Source organism: Antechinus flavipes, chromosome 2 (assembly GCF_016432865.1).
Source record: "Antechinus flavipes isolate AdamAnt ecotype Samford, QLD, Australia chromosome 2, AdamAnt_v2, whole genome shotgun sequence".
Taxonomy (NCBI): Eukaryota; Metazoa; Chordata; class Mammalia; order Dasyuromorphia; family Dasyuridae; genus Antechinus; species Antechinus flavipes.
Genome location: NC_067399.1, coordinates 17,889,076 through 17,904,193, shown reverse-complemented (window position 1 = coordinate 17,904,193; position 15,118 = coordinate 17,889,076). Strand labels below are relative to the sequence as shown.

Here is a 15,118-nt window from a genome sequence, read left to right as displayed (position 1 = left end):
TCAGTTTCTACTTTAGAAAACTCGCGAGGATGACTATCGTCAGAAGTTTTTGGTACAAACTGCATCGCCCGGCTCGGAGTTCCCGGAAGGACCTTCGGAGGTTTGCAAAAACCCAAAATCTGAGGGCCGTGATTGAGACCATTAAGTTTGCTGAGTTTAGTACAACTCTAGGAGTTTCCTAAAGACCTGCTGGAGCGATGTCTTCCTGTGCCTCAGTTTTCCCATCCGGAGAATGGACTGAGGTCTCCTTCTGCAACCTAGAGGAGGGCTCTAGGAGGCCTTTTATCTCTCTCCCGCGCTTCTGCTCACGTTGGCACCAACACTGGCATGAGTTGTTCTGGGTGTCCGTCCGTCTCGGGACCAAAAGGAGGGCCCTTTTGGGATGCGCTGTACCCCACCTCGCCCTTCTTCCTTCCCCACCCTCCTCCCCCGCCCCCTCCCGCCCAGATCTAGAGCTCCCGTCTAGCTTTTGCTTTTTGACCGAAAGTCTGGCTGGGTTCTCCTCCCCCAGCTGGGGCCAGTTTAGCAGCAGCAGTTTGGGAGGAATGTTGGGGGAAGGGGAGGCGAAGCGTGGACCCCAAAGCAGTTCTCCCCGGGCCTTTAGAGGACTGCGAGCTTGGGGCTGGGGGGGAGGAGGGCTCAGCAGAGCAGGATCGCCGAGGAAGGGAGCAGGGAACCGCGGGGACAAGCTGGGGGGTGGGAGGGGGACTAGAGGAGAGGAAGGAGGACGGGAGAAGCGCCGGGGCGGAAGAAGGACCCGGGGGGCCGGAGGGAGGAGAGCGGGCAGCTCGAGCTCCAGCAGCGGCCGCCCGCGGGGTGTGGTCCGGGGCGCCCCACCCCGGCTCCGGGAGGGCCGGGCCCGGCGGGGAGGTGGGTGGGGCGGCCGGCGGGAGGCGTGCCCGCCGCTCGGGGCGAGCAGGAGGGGAAGGAGGGAGGCGGCCGGCCCCCCCTCGCCCGCCCGGCTGCCGGGGGTGGGGCCGAGGAGTGGCTGCGGCGCTGGCCAGCAGGTGACCCTGGGGGTGGCCCCGGGCGCCAGAGCTGCGGGCGGGCATCGGGCGGCGGCACCGGGGGAGGCACCGCCACACGGACCCGCGCGCACGCCGACTGACCGCTCGCTCAGACGGAGGGCGGGAGAGCGCGGGAGGGCGCGCCCCACAAAGTTGGCGAGGGGCAGAGCGAGCGAGCGAGCGAGGGAGCGAGCAAACTTTGCCTCCAGAGCTCCCCGGGCGGCCGGGAACATGGCGGCAGAGCCCGGGGCCCCGGCGACTGCGGTGCTTGGCCGGCGGCAGCAGCGGCGGAGGCTGGAGCTGCCCTCCGAGGACTAGGGGAGCCCAGAGGAGGCGGCAGACCCCCTTCCCCCCGGCCGCACACCATGGCTCGCTGGATCCCCACCAAGAGGCAGAAATACGGAGTCGGTGAGTGAGCGATCCGTGGGCTCCCCGGAGGTGGCGGGGCGCGCGGAGGGAGATTCTGGGGGCCGAGCTCCGGGCCCCGAGTCTGATGCTCCCACGGGGCAGGAGGGGAATCCTGGGGCAACTCCTAGCCCCCAAGCTGCCGATGCCCCTCAAGCTTCTGATGTCCCCACGGGAGAGAGGGGAGATCCTGGGGCAACTCCTAGCCCCCCAAGCTGCCGATGCCCCCCAAGCTTCTGATGTCCCCACGGGGGAAGCGGGGGAGATCCTGGGGCAGCTCCTAGCCTCACAAGCTACCGATGCCCCCCAGGTTGCCGATGCTCCCCGAGCTGCTGATGCCCCTCCCAAGCTGCTGATGTCCCCACGGGGGAGGGAGAGATCCTGGGGCAGCTCTTAGCCCGCCCTCTCCCTCCCCCCCCCCCCCCCCCCCCCAAGGCTGCCGATGCCCCCGCGGGGGAGAAGGCTGCTGCTGCTACTGGCTTGGGGAGGAGAGACTTGTAGACTTTGGTCTTGAGGGAACGAGCGCAGTTCCGGTTCTGGACTGCGGCTTTTGCAAGATCCAACTGATTGGACTGGATCGTCCCGGGCTAGGGAGCCAGCCCGGAGAACCTTTTTCTGGGCTCGGACTGTCTGGGCTCTGGCCCTGCCTTCCTGCCCCCGGGGGAGGGCGGTGTGCTTGATGCCTCGGAGAGAGCCGGCTCCGGACTGAGTTCCAGAACTCGGCTCGGCTTCCTGGGAGCAGAGGAGGTGGGAAGACCATCCGGGACCAGACAGTCATTTTACAGCCGGGAAGGGCGAGCGGGGAGCACGCCTAAGTTTGCAGGCTGGCAGCGAGGGTCGGAGAATGAATGTGAATGTAGCGCCTCTGAGTTCAGAGAACCCGGGGCTCCCCTCCTCCACTGCCCCCATTAAGTCGTTCTCACCTGTTCGGCGTTATCCACGCGCCTATCACCGCCCGAGCTGGGCTGTTTGAAGCAGGATCATGTGTCCTGGCTTTCGGGAGGCTTTCTAGTTTTCAGCACAGTCCCGGCTTTGCTTTTAATCCCCCGGGAGTTGAGCATTTGGGTTTGGAAAATTACTCTGGCGAGGGCAGGGGCTGATCCTCCCCGGCGGGCTGGGGAAGCCCGGGGATCCCTTCCCTCGGTGATGTCCCGAAATGTGTCCAACACGCTCCGCCGGACAAAGGAAACTGATTCCCTTGAAATGCGCTCGTTACAATGGTTTTCCAAGTTCGGGGACCTGGACTGGGCGGAGGAGGCGCCTCCCGGGACTTGGGAGACTTTCTCTTAAGGGGATGTAGAAGGAGCCTGGAAACGGGGGGAGGAGGTGATGAGAGAGACAGGAAGTGAGGCTGGGGGGCGGAGGGCGTGGGACTGGACACCGGAGTCCTGATTCTCAGTCAGCCTTGACCAGGACTTACGGACGGGAACACGTCTGAGCACATATGGTTATCTGGGGCCGTTGTGTGCAGAGGGTGGGGATTCCAAGCGCCCTCTGAACTCAGCACCAAGGCTCAGGAACAGTGGGAGGGAACACCGAGGCTCTTCCTCAGCGCTCCCAGGTGTGGGTTGGACTTTAAAATTTTGTATTTAATTTAATTTATTTATTTTATAAATTAATTAAGTTAAATAATTAATTTAATTTAAAAATTAATTTTTTAAAGAAAAAATCAGTTAACGGCTTAATACTTTTGTTGTTTCTTAGATCTTGCCACTTGTTGGAAATCTCCCCTTCTCCCCACTTTTGACAAAGAAAAACAGTTAAACAAAACGTGTTTGCTCCCTCCCTGAGGGACAGTGCTAGCATCTTAAAGCTGGAAACACCTTGTCAACTTCAACCTTTTCATTTTAAAGATGGCAAAACTCAGGCTTTGGGGGGGGGAAAGACTAACCCCGTGTTGCCTACTCTTCTGAAATCAACGTGATCCTTAAATTCATCCAATCATGCCTTTTGTTGTTCAGTTATTGCAGACACAGACAACATTTCCTGGCCGCATTTGGGGTTTTCCTGGCAAAGCTGCTGAAACAGTTTGTCATTTCCTTCTCCGGTTCATTTTACTGATGAGGAAACTGAGGCAAACAGGATTAAGTGCCTTCCCTGGGGACAGTAGGAGTAATAAATGTCTGAGGCTGGATATGGAGCCTTAGCAAATCACTTGCCATTTACTCCACTGTAAAATGAGGATCATGGTAGCATCTACTTCAAAGAGTTGTAAGGATTAAATGAGATATTTGTTATTTAAAAAAAAATTAATCCAGCACCTGGCACAGGTAGACATGGAGATGCTCTAGAAATGTTTTTTTTTTCCCTTTGTTCTTTGCACTATACCTTAAATATTTAAATCTTTCAAAATGATGAGTTGATAAAGAAGACCATGATGAAGGCATTGACAATGATGAGGAGGATGAGGATGAGGATGAAGACAACAATGATACAGCTGATGCTTTTTCTTCCAGGGGGGAAGGAATTTACTCTGGGCCCTAAATTGTTTTGTGAGCTTTTCAGCTTAGGAGAAAACCAATAATGTGTGACCTGAGGCAGATTTCTTTTCTTTTTTTTTTTTGGAATGAGAATTTAAGGAAATTGTAAGAAGGTATCTGCAATTAGTCTTGCAGTTAATACTCCCAGTAATTCTTTATTATGTAGATGTGTGTTGGGAAGACTTCCTCACTTCCTCTTCTGCCCATTCACCTCATCTCAGCTTTCTTGGTAACTTAGCAATTGCTATTATTATTATTATTTTTGCTGAGGCAATTGGGGTTAAGGGACTTGCCCAGAGTCACACACAGCTAGGAAGTATTGTGTCTAAGACTAGATTTGAACTCAGATCCTCCTGACTTCAGGGCTGGCACTTTATCCACTACACCATCTAGGTACCCCTACTTTTATTATTTAGGGAAGGCTGAGGCTTTTAGGTGTAAACTGAAGGACCAATACATTCACATACATGTATGTATATGTATAAAATATATCACATACATACATAAGCATATATAAAACTATTCTGGGATGGCCTTCATAACTTGGTGAGAAGGGGTCAGGAAAGGTTTCCTGTAGGAACACTAGTCTTGAAAGTATCTTAAGAGGAGGAAGAGAAAAGGAAGAGTTCTCTAGTGCCAGCTTTGCAATATTTAGGGGGAAGGGCTTCTTGGAGAAGATGGCCTTCTCACATAAATGGAAGGAAATGAGAATTCTAAAAATAAGAAATAAAGAAGGTGAGCTTTTTAGGCTCAGCTAGAGCAAAAGCATGGAGTCAGAAGATGGGATTGTTTTTTACAGGGTGATAGTCAAGAGATCAATTTTGCGGAAACTTGAAATACATGTGAGAAAGAGATTTGAAATTTGATTAGAAAAACACATCTTTTTTCCCCCCTTTCCTCTTCTACCAGTATCTAATAGAGGAGCACACAGTAGGACAACAAATCCTTGTTCTTCTCCATTGAATACAAATGTAGTGCATTCATTGCACTAAAGTAGTGGAGAAAATAGAAAAATCAAGATGTGGCTTGTGCCCCCAAGGAATTTATGATCCTGTAGCCTGAGTGTGAATGAATCAGCATTAGAGCCATCAATTTCTTTATTGCCTAAGCAGCATGTCTGCTGTTCGTTTGTTTCTATCCTTTAATGAATATTCTAGTTAAAGGGGGAAAGAAAGAAAATTAGATTGGAATTAGATTATGAAAGGTTTTACACGGCTTGAAGAGATCTGGGGAAATGGGTATCTGGTCAAGTTCTCTTTAAAAACAACAACAATACAATAGAGGAAATTGTCTCATCAAGAGGAAGTTTCTTGCCTGCAAAAATAGCTGAGTCAGGATTTGAACCCAGTTAAAACAGTCATAAATTAAGAAGGGACAATCGGAGAGGATCTAGTCCACAGTTGGAAATTATCTAGTCCATCCCCCTTCCCCATGTCCGCTCCATATCCTCATTTTAATAGAGGAAGTAGCTAGTTAAATGACAGGTTTGGTGTCACATAGGCAAATAAATGGCTGAACAGGAATTTGAATTCAGATCCTTTGACTCTTTTGCTTCAGTAAGAGCATCATCTACCTGTACTGGCTGGAGAGTTAGGGAAATCAGAACTGGACTCATTTCCCACTTTTGACCTTGGGGGAGTGACTTAATCACTGAGCTCCTTGGTGCAGTAAATAGTGGGCCAAGCCTACAGTCAAAAAAATCAGTCTCAGAAACTAACTGTACAACAATGGGTGGGTCACTAAGTTTCCTCGTTGATAAAATGATCAGACTGGTCAGTGTGGGCTTTTGAGGTCCCTTTTCCTCTGAAATTCTCAGATACTTCATGAACTCTGGTCATACTATTCAATTGACTTAAATACAAGCACTTATTAAGCACCTGCTGTGTGTTCTGTTTGAAGATACCAAAATAACAATGAAACAATTCCTGCCCTCTAGGAACTTACCTTCTAGCTAGGTGCTGTTCTTGGTGCTGAAGAGAAAAAAAAAAAAAACGTTCTCTGCTTTTAAAGATCTTCTACTCTATTGGAAGAAACCAACAAGTTTTTTAGAAAAGTGAATTTAAAAATACATACAAAGCAATTTCTTGACATCCTAGGAGAGTAGGGAATCAGTAATAGAGTGGGATGAGATCAGGAAGAAAATATCACCCTCAGCTGACTGTTGAAGGCCCCCTCAAGAGATGAGCAAGGAGAACTTCTGTAATCCAAGAAGATGACAGTGGTGGACTTTGCTATGATATCTATCGATTCTATCAATCAAATCTATCAGTCAATCAATGAGATCTATCAATCTATTTATCAAAACTACATTCTGTTGTTCAGAGCCACCCATAATTGGGAAGAAAAGCTGTTCTCCACATGTAGGCCTTTCTTGCTAGCCATGAAAGTATTTTTGGACAAACAGTGAAGGGGAGGAAACATGTCATCTCATGCTTTCTTTGGAAAAGAGTTACCAACTGTCCATTTAGTATTTGAGTTGTTGAAAGATTTATTTTAAGCTAATTTCGAAATAAGCTATTTGTACCAAGATTGGGTTTGGGAAATTTCTAATTTGTGGAGGCTTTGCTGTATAATTCATTGTCTTTGTGGCAGTCAGAAATGTGTTCTGGGGGGGGTGTTAGAGACATTTTGGAAAATATTAGCTTCTTTTGCAGTAGTAAACCATTCATTCATTTGTCATAGTCCCACTGGTCTACTCTTAGTCTTATGAATTGTTGTTTAGTTATTTTCAGATCTATCTGACTCTTTCTTGGCAAAGATACTGGGATGGTTTGCCATTTCCTTTTCCAGCTCATTTTATATATGAGGAAACTGAGGCAAGTAGGGTTAAATGACTTGCTCAGAATCATTTAACTAATAAAAGTCTGAGGCCAGATTTGAATTTAGGTCTTCCCGGCTTCAGGTACAGCACTCTATCCACTGAGTCACCTAGCTGCTAGTCTTATGGAAAGAATACCTAAATTGTTGTCCTATAGAATCAAACCTGGCTCGTGTACCTATTTGGTGATCTTTCCTGAGGAGATCTATATATATATTGACACTCTTCTTTTCCTACTGGTTGGAGCTGGAAGAAACTTTGGAGGTCATTTAGTCCAGAATCTCCCACTTAGTGGGGCAGCTAGGTGGTGTAATGGCTACAGCACTTGGCTTGGACTCAGGAAGACTCATCTTTATGAGTTCAAATCTGGCCTCTGACACTAGTTGTGTGACCCTGGGCAAGTTGCTTAACCCTCTTTGCCTCAGTTTCCTATTTGTAAAATAATCCAGAGAAGGAAATGGCAAATCACTCCATCATCTGCTAAGAAAACCCCAAATGGGGACATGACTGAAAAACAACTAAACAACAACAACCAATTTTCTACTGAAACAGGACTACCCTTCCAGTCATCCAGGTATGAAGCCTTTCCCTTTGTTCCCTTTGTCCCATATCCAGTTAGTTGACAAGTTTTGTCAGTTCTACTCCCACATCCAACTCTCACATCTGTCCCTTTCTACTCACACAGTCACTACCTTCCACTCTACTTTAGATTCTTATCACCTCTCACCTGGACTGTTGCAATAGCAGGATAACTTTTCTCCCTCCCCCCAGTCTTTCCCTTCTCCAAGTCCTTCACACAGCTACAAAATTTATATACACATACCTGACCGTGCCATTTCCTAATTCAAAATCTTGAATCTATTGCCTCTAGATTAAAATGGAAACTCCCCAGCCCTTCTACCCTCTACATTATGTTTCCTACCTGCTTACTAAAGACTTGCTCACTATTTCCAGAACATGGAAATGGACCTTTTACTCACATTGCTTTTGAGGCCTTGAATGTTCTCCCTTACTAGTGTACCAGTTAAAATTCTTCCCATCCTTCCCAGCGCAGACGGACCCAGTGAGAAGTGATCCTAGATCTTCCCTTTGTCTTGACTCTCATAACCCTTGTTTTGTTCTTGAAATAATCTCTCTTTCCTCTAAATCAAGATTTCTTAACCTGGAGTCTCGTTCTTCACCACCATCACAAAGAAGAATAAATTGTTGATGACTTAATGCAATATCATTGGTTTTCTTCATCATCCTATGCATTTTATTTTATTGTGTTTTATTTATGTATTTAGAGACATTATTTTGGAAGAGGTCCATAGACTTTGCCAGGTGACCATGAGAAGCTGAAGAATAGCTTTAAATCTTCCTGCCCCTGGATTTGTATCATGTTTTATGCTCCCTGCTCTACTGCAAACTTCAAAAGGGCAAAGACTCAATTGCATTTATCTTTGCATCTCCCTTATTTCAATGAGTCACCACAATTAAGACATTTATCATCTAATGTGTTGATAATTAACCTCTTACGTAGAATGTAGAATTAGAGGTGGAAGGGACCTCAGAGTTTGTAGCGTCCAAGTCTCTCATTTTACAGATGAGGAAACTGAGACCCAGAGAGGTTAGGCAATTTGTCCAGAGTCACACAGGTAATGGATATCAGTAGAACAGATTCTGAACTGTATATTCTAACTCCAAAGTCTAGTTTGGGCTAGACACAGAATCTCAGATTTGAAAGCATTCCTTGGAGACATCTAGCACCTCAGTCATTTATTAAATACCCATTACATGATATTCTTTCTCCAAAATATTCAACAAATAGTCATCCAGCCTTTATTGGAGACTTTGTTTCCTTCTCCAGTGGGTTAGGGTAAATGGTGGTTAAATGCCCAGACTCTACAGCTAGTAAATCCTGAGTCTAAATTTGAACTCAGATCTTCCTGCCCAAACTCAGCATTCTATCCACTGAGTCACCTCTCTGATCCTATTTTGTGGAGACTTAGAAAATGTTTGCTTCCCATCAAGCTATAAATCCATGTCTTTGTAAGGGACCTTTTTGCTCTTGATTCTGTCCTCTAGGGCCATATTACAAGAATTTTAATTCCTCCTTCACATGATAGCCCTTCAGATACTTGAAGATAGCGATTATGTATCCCTCTCCATCCCAAATCTTTTCCAGGTTAAACATTCCCAATTCCTTCAGTCAATGCTCAAATGACATGGACATGGACCTTCCCTTTCCTGGGTTACTCATCTTTAATATTCTACAGATTCTCATTGACCTTCTTTTGTGGTACCCAGTGTCGAACATAGGACTTTAGATGTTGTCTGATTGGCACACAGTAAGACTGGTCACCTTATTCCTAGAAGTTGTCCATCTCAGGGTCAAATGGTTGACTGCAGCTAGAGAAAAGGCTCAGAGATGAGGTGGAGTATTTAAGTGAATAGAACAATTAGGAGGTTCCAGGGTGATAGTGAGAGATAGCATAGTGAGACCTTTAATAATGTACTCATAGTTGCACAAATATAGATAAGAAAATGTGAAGAGAGAATGCAACAAAATCTCTAAGACGTTGGTGATCAAGATGTGTTTCCAAACTAGTTGACATCTCCCTTTATGCTTGGAGACTTCAAAGTGGGATTGGTAGTGAACAACAGCAAAGGCCACCTGGGATGGCATGGTTCAGGAAGATCATAGATTTAGAGTTGAGAAGACATAGAAGCCATCCCCCTTTGGGTACCAAGTTTCACGCTGGCATTTAGCGATATTGCCTTCAACAGCAAGTTGGAAAGGGCTAGAAATGTCCCATTAAAAAAAGATCAGTCAAAATGAAGTTGATTGTATTTTAATAAATAGGAAACAAGGTGTGACTCATTTCAGAATCAGGGATGGTGCACAGAAAGATCATTCCCAAGCTAGAGCAAAGGTCAAAGTCAATAGCAGATTAGAGGGATAAATGAGAAGGTAACATCCATCCATACTGGTATATTATACTAAGTCCTTGAAGCTAACTAATTAGAACTATGGATAAAGGTAAAGATGTGGGCTTAGGTTATCACTGATAGAAGTTTAATCATTTTAAAGCAAGTGGAGAATCCCAGGAACCACCTGGGCCAGAAAACACTCGTTCTTTCTGCCCAGAAGAGACACAAGTCAAGTAAAGATAACAATGGCTTGGACCAGTGCTGTCTAACTCAAATAGAAAGGGAGGCCTCTAAGACATGTATGAGGAGCTCTTTAGACTACTTAGAAAACCACATGTTAACATTATCTATTTTCTGTTGTATTTGGGGCAGCTAGGTGGTGCAGTCCCAGTCCTGGAGTCATTGCGACTCATCTTCTTGAATTCAAATCTGATCTCAGACACTTACTAGCTGTGTGACCCTGGGCAAGTCACTTAACCCTATTTGTCTCACTTTCCCCATCTGTGAAATGTGTTGGGGAAGGAAATGGAAAACTACTCTCTAATCTTTGCCAAGAAAACCCTAAATGTGGTCACAAAGAGTCGGACATGACTGAAATAACAAAAATTATATTTTCATTTATTTTATTAAGTGTGTTTCAATTATATTTTAGTATTATTCAGCTGTCCTTCAAGTGTTATGGGCCTGGACACCTCTGGCTTAGGCTTTATGTGATTAAAAGAAGATTCAGAATATTAGTAACTCATAAAAGTCATTTAAAAAGCCAAAAAACAAAGCAATATCAGGTCAATAAGTCAATAATTAAGTCATCATCCCAAGAGGTGATATAGAAGAAATTAAGACAAATCAAATGAAAAGACAGATGTTGTGCTTCTATGTATATGTAATGATATATATGTATATATATATATATGAGAGAGAGAGAGAGAGAGAATTTTTTTTTTACTTAGAAAACAATTTAAGGGACCACACTTTCACAAGTATCAAAATGGCACTTAAGATAGATCAAGGAGATTATATGGGTGAAATATGGGTATATTAACAAATACATGCTGAACACTATGATGGTTGGACCTCCAACATTTTCAAGTAATTTATTATTTATTTATTAGCATTCTTTTCTTTTTTTTTAAATTTTGAGTTCCAGAGTCTTTCCCTCATTCCATCCCTCTCCCACCCTCTAAGAAGACAACTAATGTGGTATCAATTATACATGTAAAATCATGCAAAACATATCTATAATAACCATATTGAAAAAAAAAAACAACAACAAAAAAAACCATTTTAAAAGGTGAGAAAATCATGCTTCTCCTTCTGGAGGTGATTGCATTTTTTTTTTTTTTTTTGGCCATGAGTCCTTTGGAATTACCTTGAGTCACTGTATTGATCACAGTAGCCAAGTTTTTCATAGTTGATTATCATTACAACATTGGTATTATTGCCCACAATGATCCCCCAGTTCTTTTTACTTCATTTTGCATCAATTCATATAAGTCTTGCTATGGTTTTTCTGAAATCATCACCTTGATTTTCCCTGCCACTGTATTAGCTTTTTATAGTCATTTTTTAATTCTTGTTTGCTCATTTTTCTAGCCTATTTCTTGACTTTGAACTTTATGTTAAAGTTAGCGTCTGCTCCCCTGGTGGTGGGGAGGCGCTGCCTTGCGTTTTAGGCTTTTGGGGGGCTGCTGTTTTTAGAGCTAGTTTTGAAGGTCTGCAAGTTTTGGGTACTTCCAAGATAGTGTGATCTTGAGAGAGAGGTGATCATTGCTCTCCTCTTCTCCTTCCTGCTCTTTATCCGGGAAGGGCTCCTGCTCCTCTCCAGCTAGTGCTTCTCTTGAAGCTGGAACTGTGACCTGGGTCCCTGCTCCCTTGTCACTAATCAGAAGCACTCTTTTCCATCCTAGAACTGGAATCAAAAACTGCCTATGGATAATTGACTTACCAGTCCAATGCCATCCGCACCCAGTGCCAGCAAAGGGTTTCCTGTAATCTCTTCTGATCTCCCCGCCTTATTTCTTTATGGCTAAGAACCCATAAAGCTTCTATGACTATCACTGTCAAGGCCATTGCTGGGGCTGCTGCCGCATTTTGGTCCCGTTGTGGTGCAATAGACTTCTGCTGACTCTTGTCTTAGGCTGGAAAAATGTCTTCCTCTGACCTTTTGTTGGTTCTGATGCTCCAAAATTTGGTTTGAACATCAATTTGAAGTTGTATGGAGAGGAACATTGGTATAATTCATCTGGGTTGCTGGCTGTTCTCCAACATCTTGGGTTCTGATTACTGAGGTTGTGATTTTAAAGACAATCAGGGATCACTTTATGTCAATAATTACCAACCAACCCATAGTCCTACTTTCTCAGCTCTATGAAATCATCTTAAGAATGGTCTGTGTGTACGTCAAGGGTATGCTTGGCAAAAATATGAGAGGAAAACATACTTTTTTTACAATGGACTACGGATGAGGAGTCATGTAGTCGATTGACAAAGAAAAAACACCAGTTCTTTTGCATGGTTTCTAGAGGTTTTTGGCTCATGAACTCTGTAAAGAGATATAGAAATGTGCGTTGCTACTAATTTTGTCATTATAATGATGATTGGGTGATGTCTTTACTAGCCGTGTAACCAGAAGTGAGCCATTTCACCTTTATGAGCCTCCGTTCCTTTCTCTGTAAAGTGGAGATAAAAATATCTGTATTATGATCTAGTGATAATGATGTATTTGATGTTCCCTGAAAAATTTCAAGCTTTTTATATAGCTGGATCAGAGACCAGAATCTTGGTTCTGGAGTCAGGAAAATCTGAATTCAAATCACTTACTAGTTGTGTGATCCTGGGCAAGTCACTTAATTTCCATTTCTGCTTCAGTTTCTTCAACCGTAAAATGGGGATAATAATAGTACTTATCTCCCAGGGTTGTTGTGAGGATCCTCAAAACAACCCTGGGAGATAAGTACTATTATTTATATTTATAACTTAATTTATATATAATGATATATAATTTATAAATTATACATAACACAAAACTTAAATAAATAAATAATGTGTAAAATATGTATAATTTATAAATAATTTATAATTTAATATTTATAAAAAGCACAATGCCTGGAGCATATGGGACACTATATAATGCTTTTTTTCCTTCTCTTCCCTTTTTCTCCCTATGCCATATTTCTTAGCTCTTGTTATTATCATAAGAGGCATGATGGTGCAGTCCATAGAGAGTTGATTTGGATTCAGAAAGACCTGAATTCAAGCCTTGCCTCGGATACATGTAGTCTTTTGGATCTCATTGATTCAATGAACTCCTTGGTGGCCCCTAAGCAACCCTTGTAAACTATAAACGACAGAGAAGATGCAATAAGGGATTGGCAGAAGGATTTCCGACACCAGGAGTCCAATGAAAATCTCAGACCCTATTTTTTAAAAATCATCTTTGTCATTTTCATTCCCCCGGTTCCATTTTGGAACCTCTTGGACAGTGACGACAATGCTCAACGCACAAGTCGTATTGTATTTTGCTAATGGCTGTCATTTTCCAAAGTTCAGTCCAGAGGGTTTCTGTTGACTGTTTTTGGGAAGCAGAAAGGGAAATCAGTGTTGTGCTAATTGTTCATTTATTTTTTTCAGAGTAATGTACGGGCCGTGTCCCCTTGTATCCTTGGCTCTTTTCCAGGGCTCATGCTATTGTCAGGATGCTTGGCACCCAGTTCCCAACTGAGAGACAAAAGCTGGTTTTGTCTTTCCCCGGAGCCCCGTGCCATCCCAGCCTTTTCATGATCCTGTTGTTCAAATGGCCTCCTGTTATTCCCCCTTTTCTGCTTGTGCTGTTTCTGACTGTCATTTCACATTGGATTAAACTTCCTGCCTGGACGCGGCAGATGTTGTGAATGTTCCATCCTGGGCCCTTTGATCTCTTAAAAATCTTACCAGAGAGCAAAATTAAGATGAAAATTAATTCAATCTTGAAAATGATTTTCTCAGCAAAGGTGAATAAGGATATGTACCAGATGGGCAGAAGGCCAGAGATGCTCTTAAAGGAGACAGGAGGATCACTGAAGGAGAAAGGATCCTAGAGCTGCAGCTAGAGTATCATGTGTTCCAACCCCTTCATTTTTACAAATTGAGAGATGGAGGCCAGAGAGAGGGAGTTTCTTGCTCAAAGAAACAGAGTTGGGATTCAACTTCTACCCTCTCTGTCCAGGTCCGGTGGTCCTTCCTCCAGGCTCTCGCATCTTATTCAGTGGATGGCCTCCCATGGTAGTGTTGTGTCATCCATGAGATGGGGAGGAGACAAGACTTGTTTTTTTTGTGGCCCTAGCCTTTAGATCAAGGTCCAGATATTCTTGGGCTAAGCCTCTTCTTATCAAAACAGTATTGGTTTGCTTTGACCACAGTACAACATGAAGATAAATGGCATTTTGAAGGATGCTGGGAGACCTTTTACAGAGTCGGGGGGCAGGGAATGTTGCACAATAACAACCAGACCATCAGAAATCCTTTAGAAGGAAGCATGGGAGCTCTTTGGCCAGCCCTATATGTTGAAGGTGAGCCAGGATCTTGGAAAAGGGGCACGACTTCCCTGTGTTCTTTTAGGTGATAAGTAGGGGAGCCAGGATTGGAACCCACAGCTCCCAATACAGTGCTCTCCTGGTCAGCTTCCTGCTGACTTCTAATGTACCGATCACAGGATGAACTATCAATTCTTTGTACTTTTTGTAAGCAGGATTAAGTGACTTACCCAGGAAGGCCATGTTTTGAACTCAGGTCTTCTTGACTCCAGGCCCAGCTCTCTATCTACTGTGCTGTCAAGGATTTTCCTGATGACCATTTTCAGATGAATAAAGTGAAACCATTTCTAGTCATATGAAAAAAATGCTCTAAATCACTATTGATCAGAGAAATGCAAGTTAAAACAACTCTGAGGTACCACTACACACCCCTCAGATGGTCTAAAATGACAAGAAAAGATAATGCTGATGGTTGAAAGGGATGTGGGAAAATTGAGACACTGATACATTGTTGGTGGAATTGTGAACGGATCCAACCATTCTGGAGAGCGATTTGGAACTATGCCCAAAGGGCTATCAAACTGTACACACCCTTTGATCCAGAAGTGTGTACTGGGTTGTATCCCAAAGAGATCATAAAAAAAGGAAAAAGACCCACATGTGCAAAAATGTTTGTGGCCCTTTTTGTAGTGGCAAGAAACTAGAAACTGAGTGGATGCTCATCAGCTGGGGAATGGCTGAATAAATTATGGTATATGAATGTTATGGAATATTGTTGTTCTGTAAGAAATGTTCAGCAGGGCAATTTCAGAAAGGCCTGGGGAGACTTACCTGAACTGATGCTGAGTGAAGTGAATAGAACTGGGAGCACATTGATTATGTGTTGATCAACGGTGATGGACAAGGCTCTTTTCAAGAATGAGGTGATTCAGGCCAATTTCAATAGACTTGTGATGGAGAGAGTCATCTGCACCCAGAGAGAGA

At 44.2% G+C, this 15,118-nt stretch overlaps 1 protein-coding gene across 1 annotated transcript in view; it reads left to right on the top strand.

The window, feature by feature from the left end:
• The first annotated feature begins 1,343 nt into the window (after nucleotides 1–1,343).
• Nucleotides 1,344–15,118, top strand: part of DOCK5 (dedicator of cytokinesis 5) — a 238,954-nt gene continuing 225,179 nt past the window's right edge. The window contains exon 1 of the mRNA XM_051974162.1: nucleotides 1,344–1,415. Within this exon, the coding sequence (XP_051830122.1) occupies nucleotides 1,373–1,415 (43 nt within the window). The 5' untranslated portion in view covers nucleotides 1,344–1,372. The remainder of the gene's footprint in view (nucleotides 1,416–15,118) is intronic.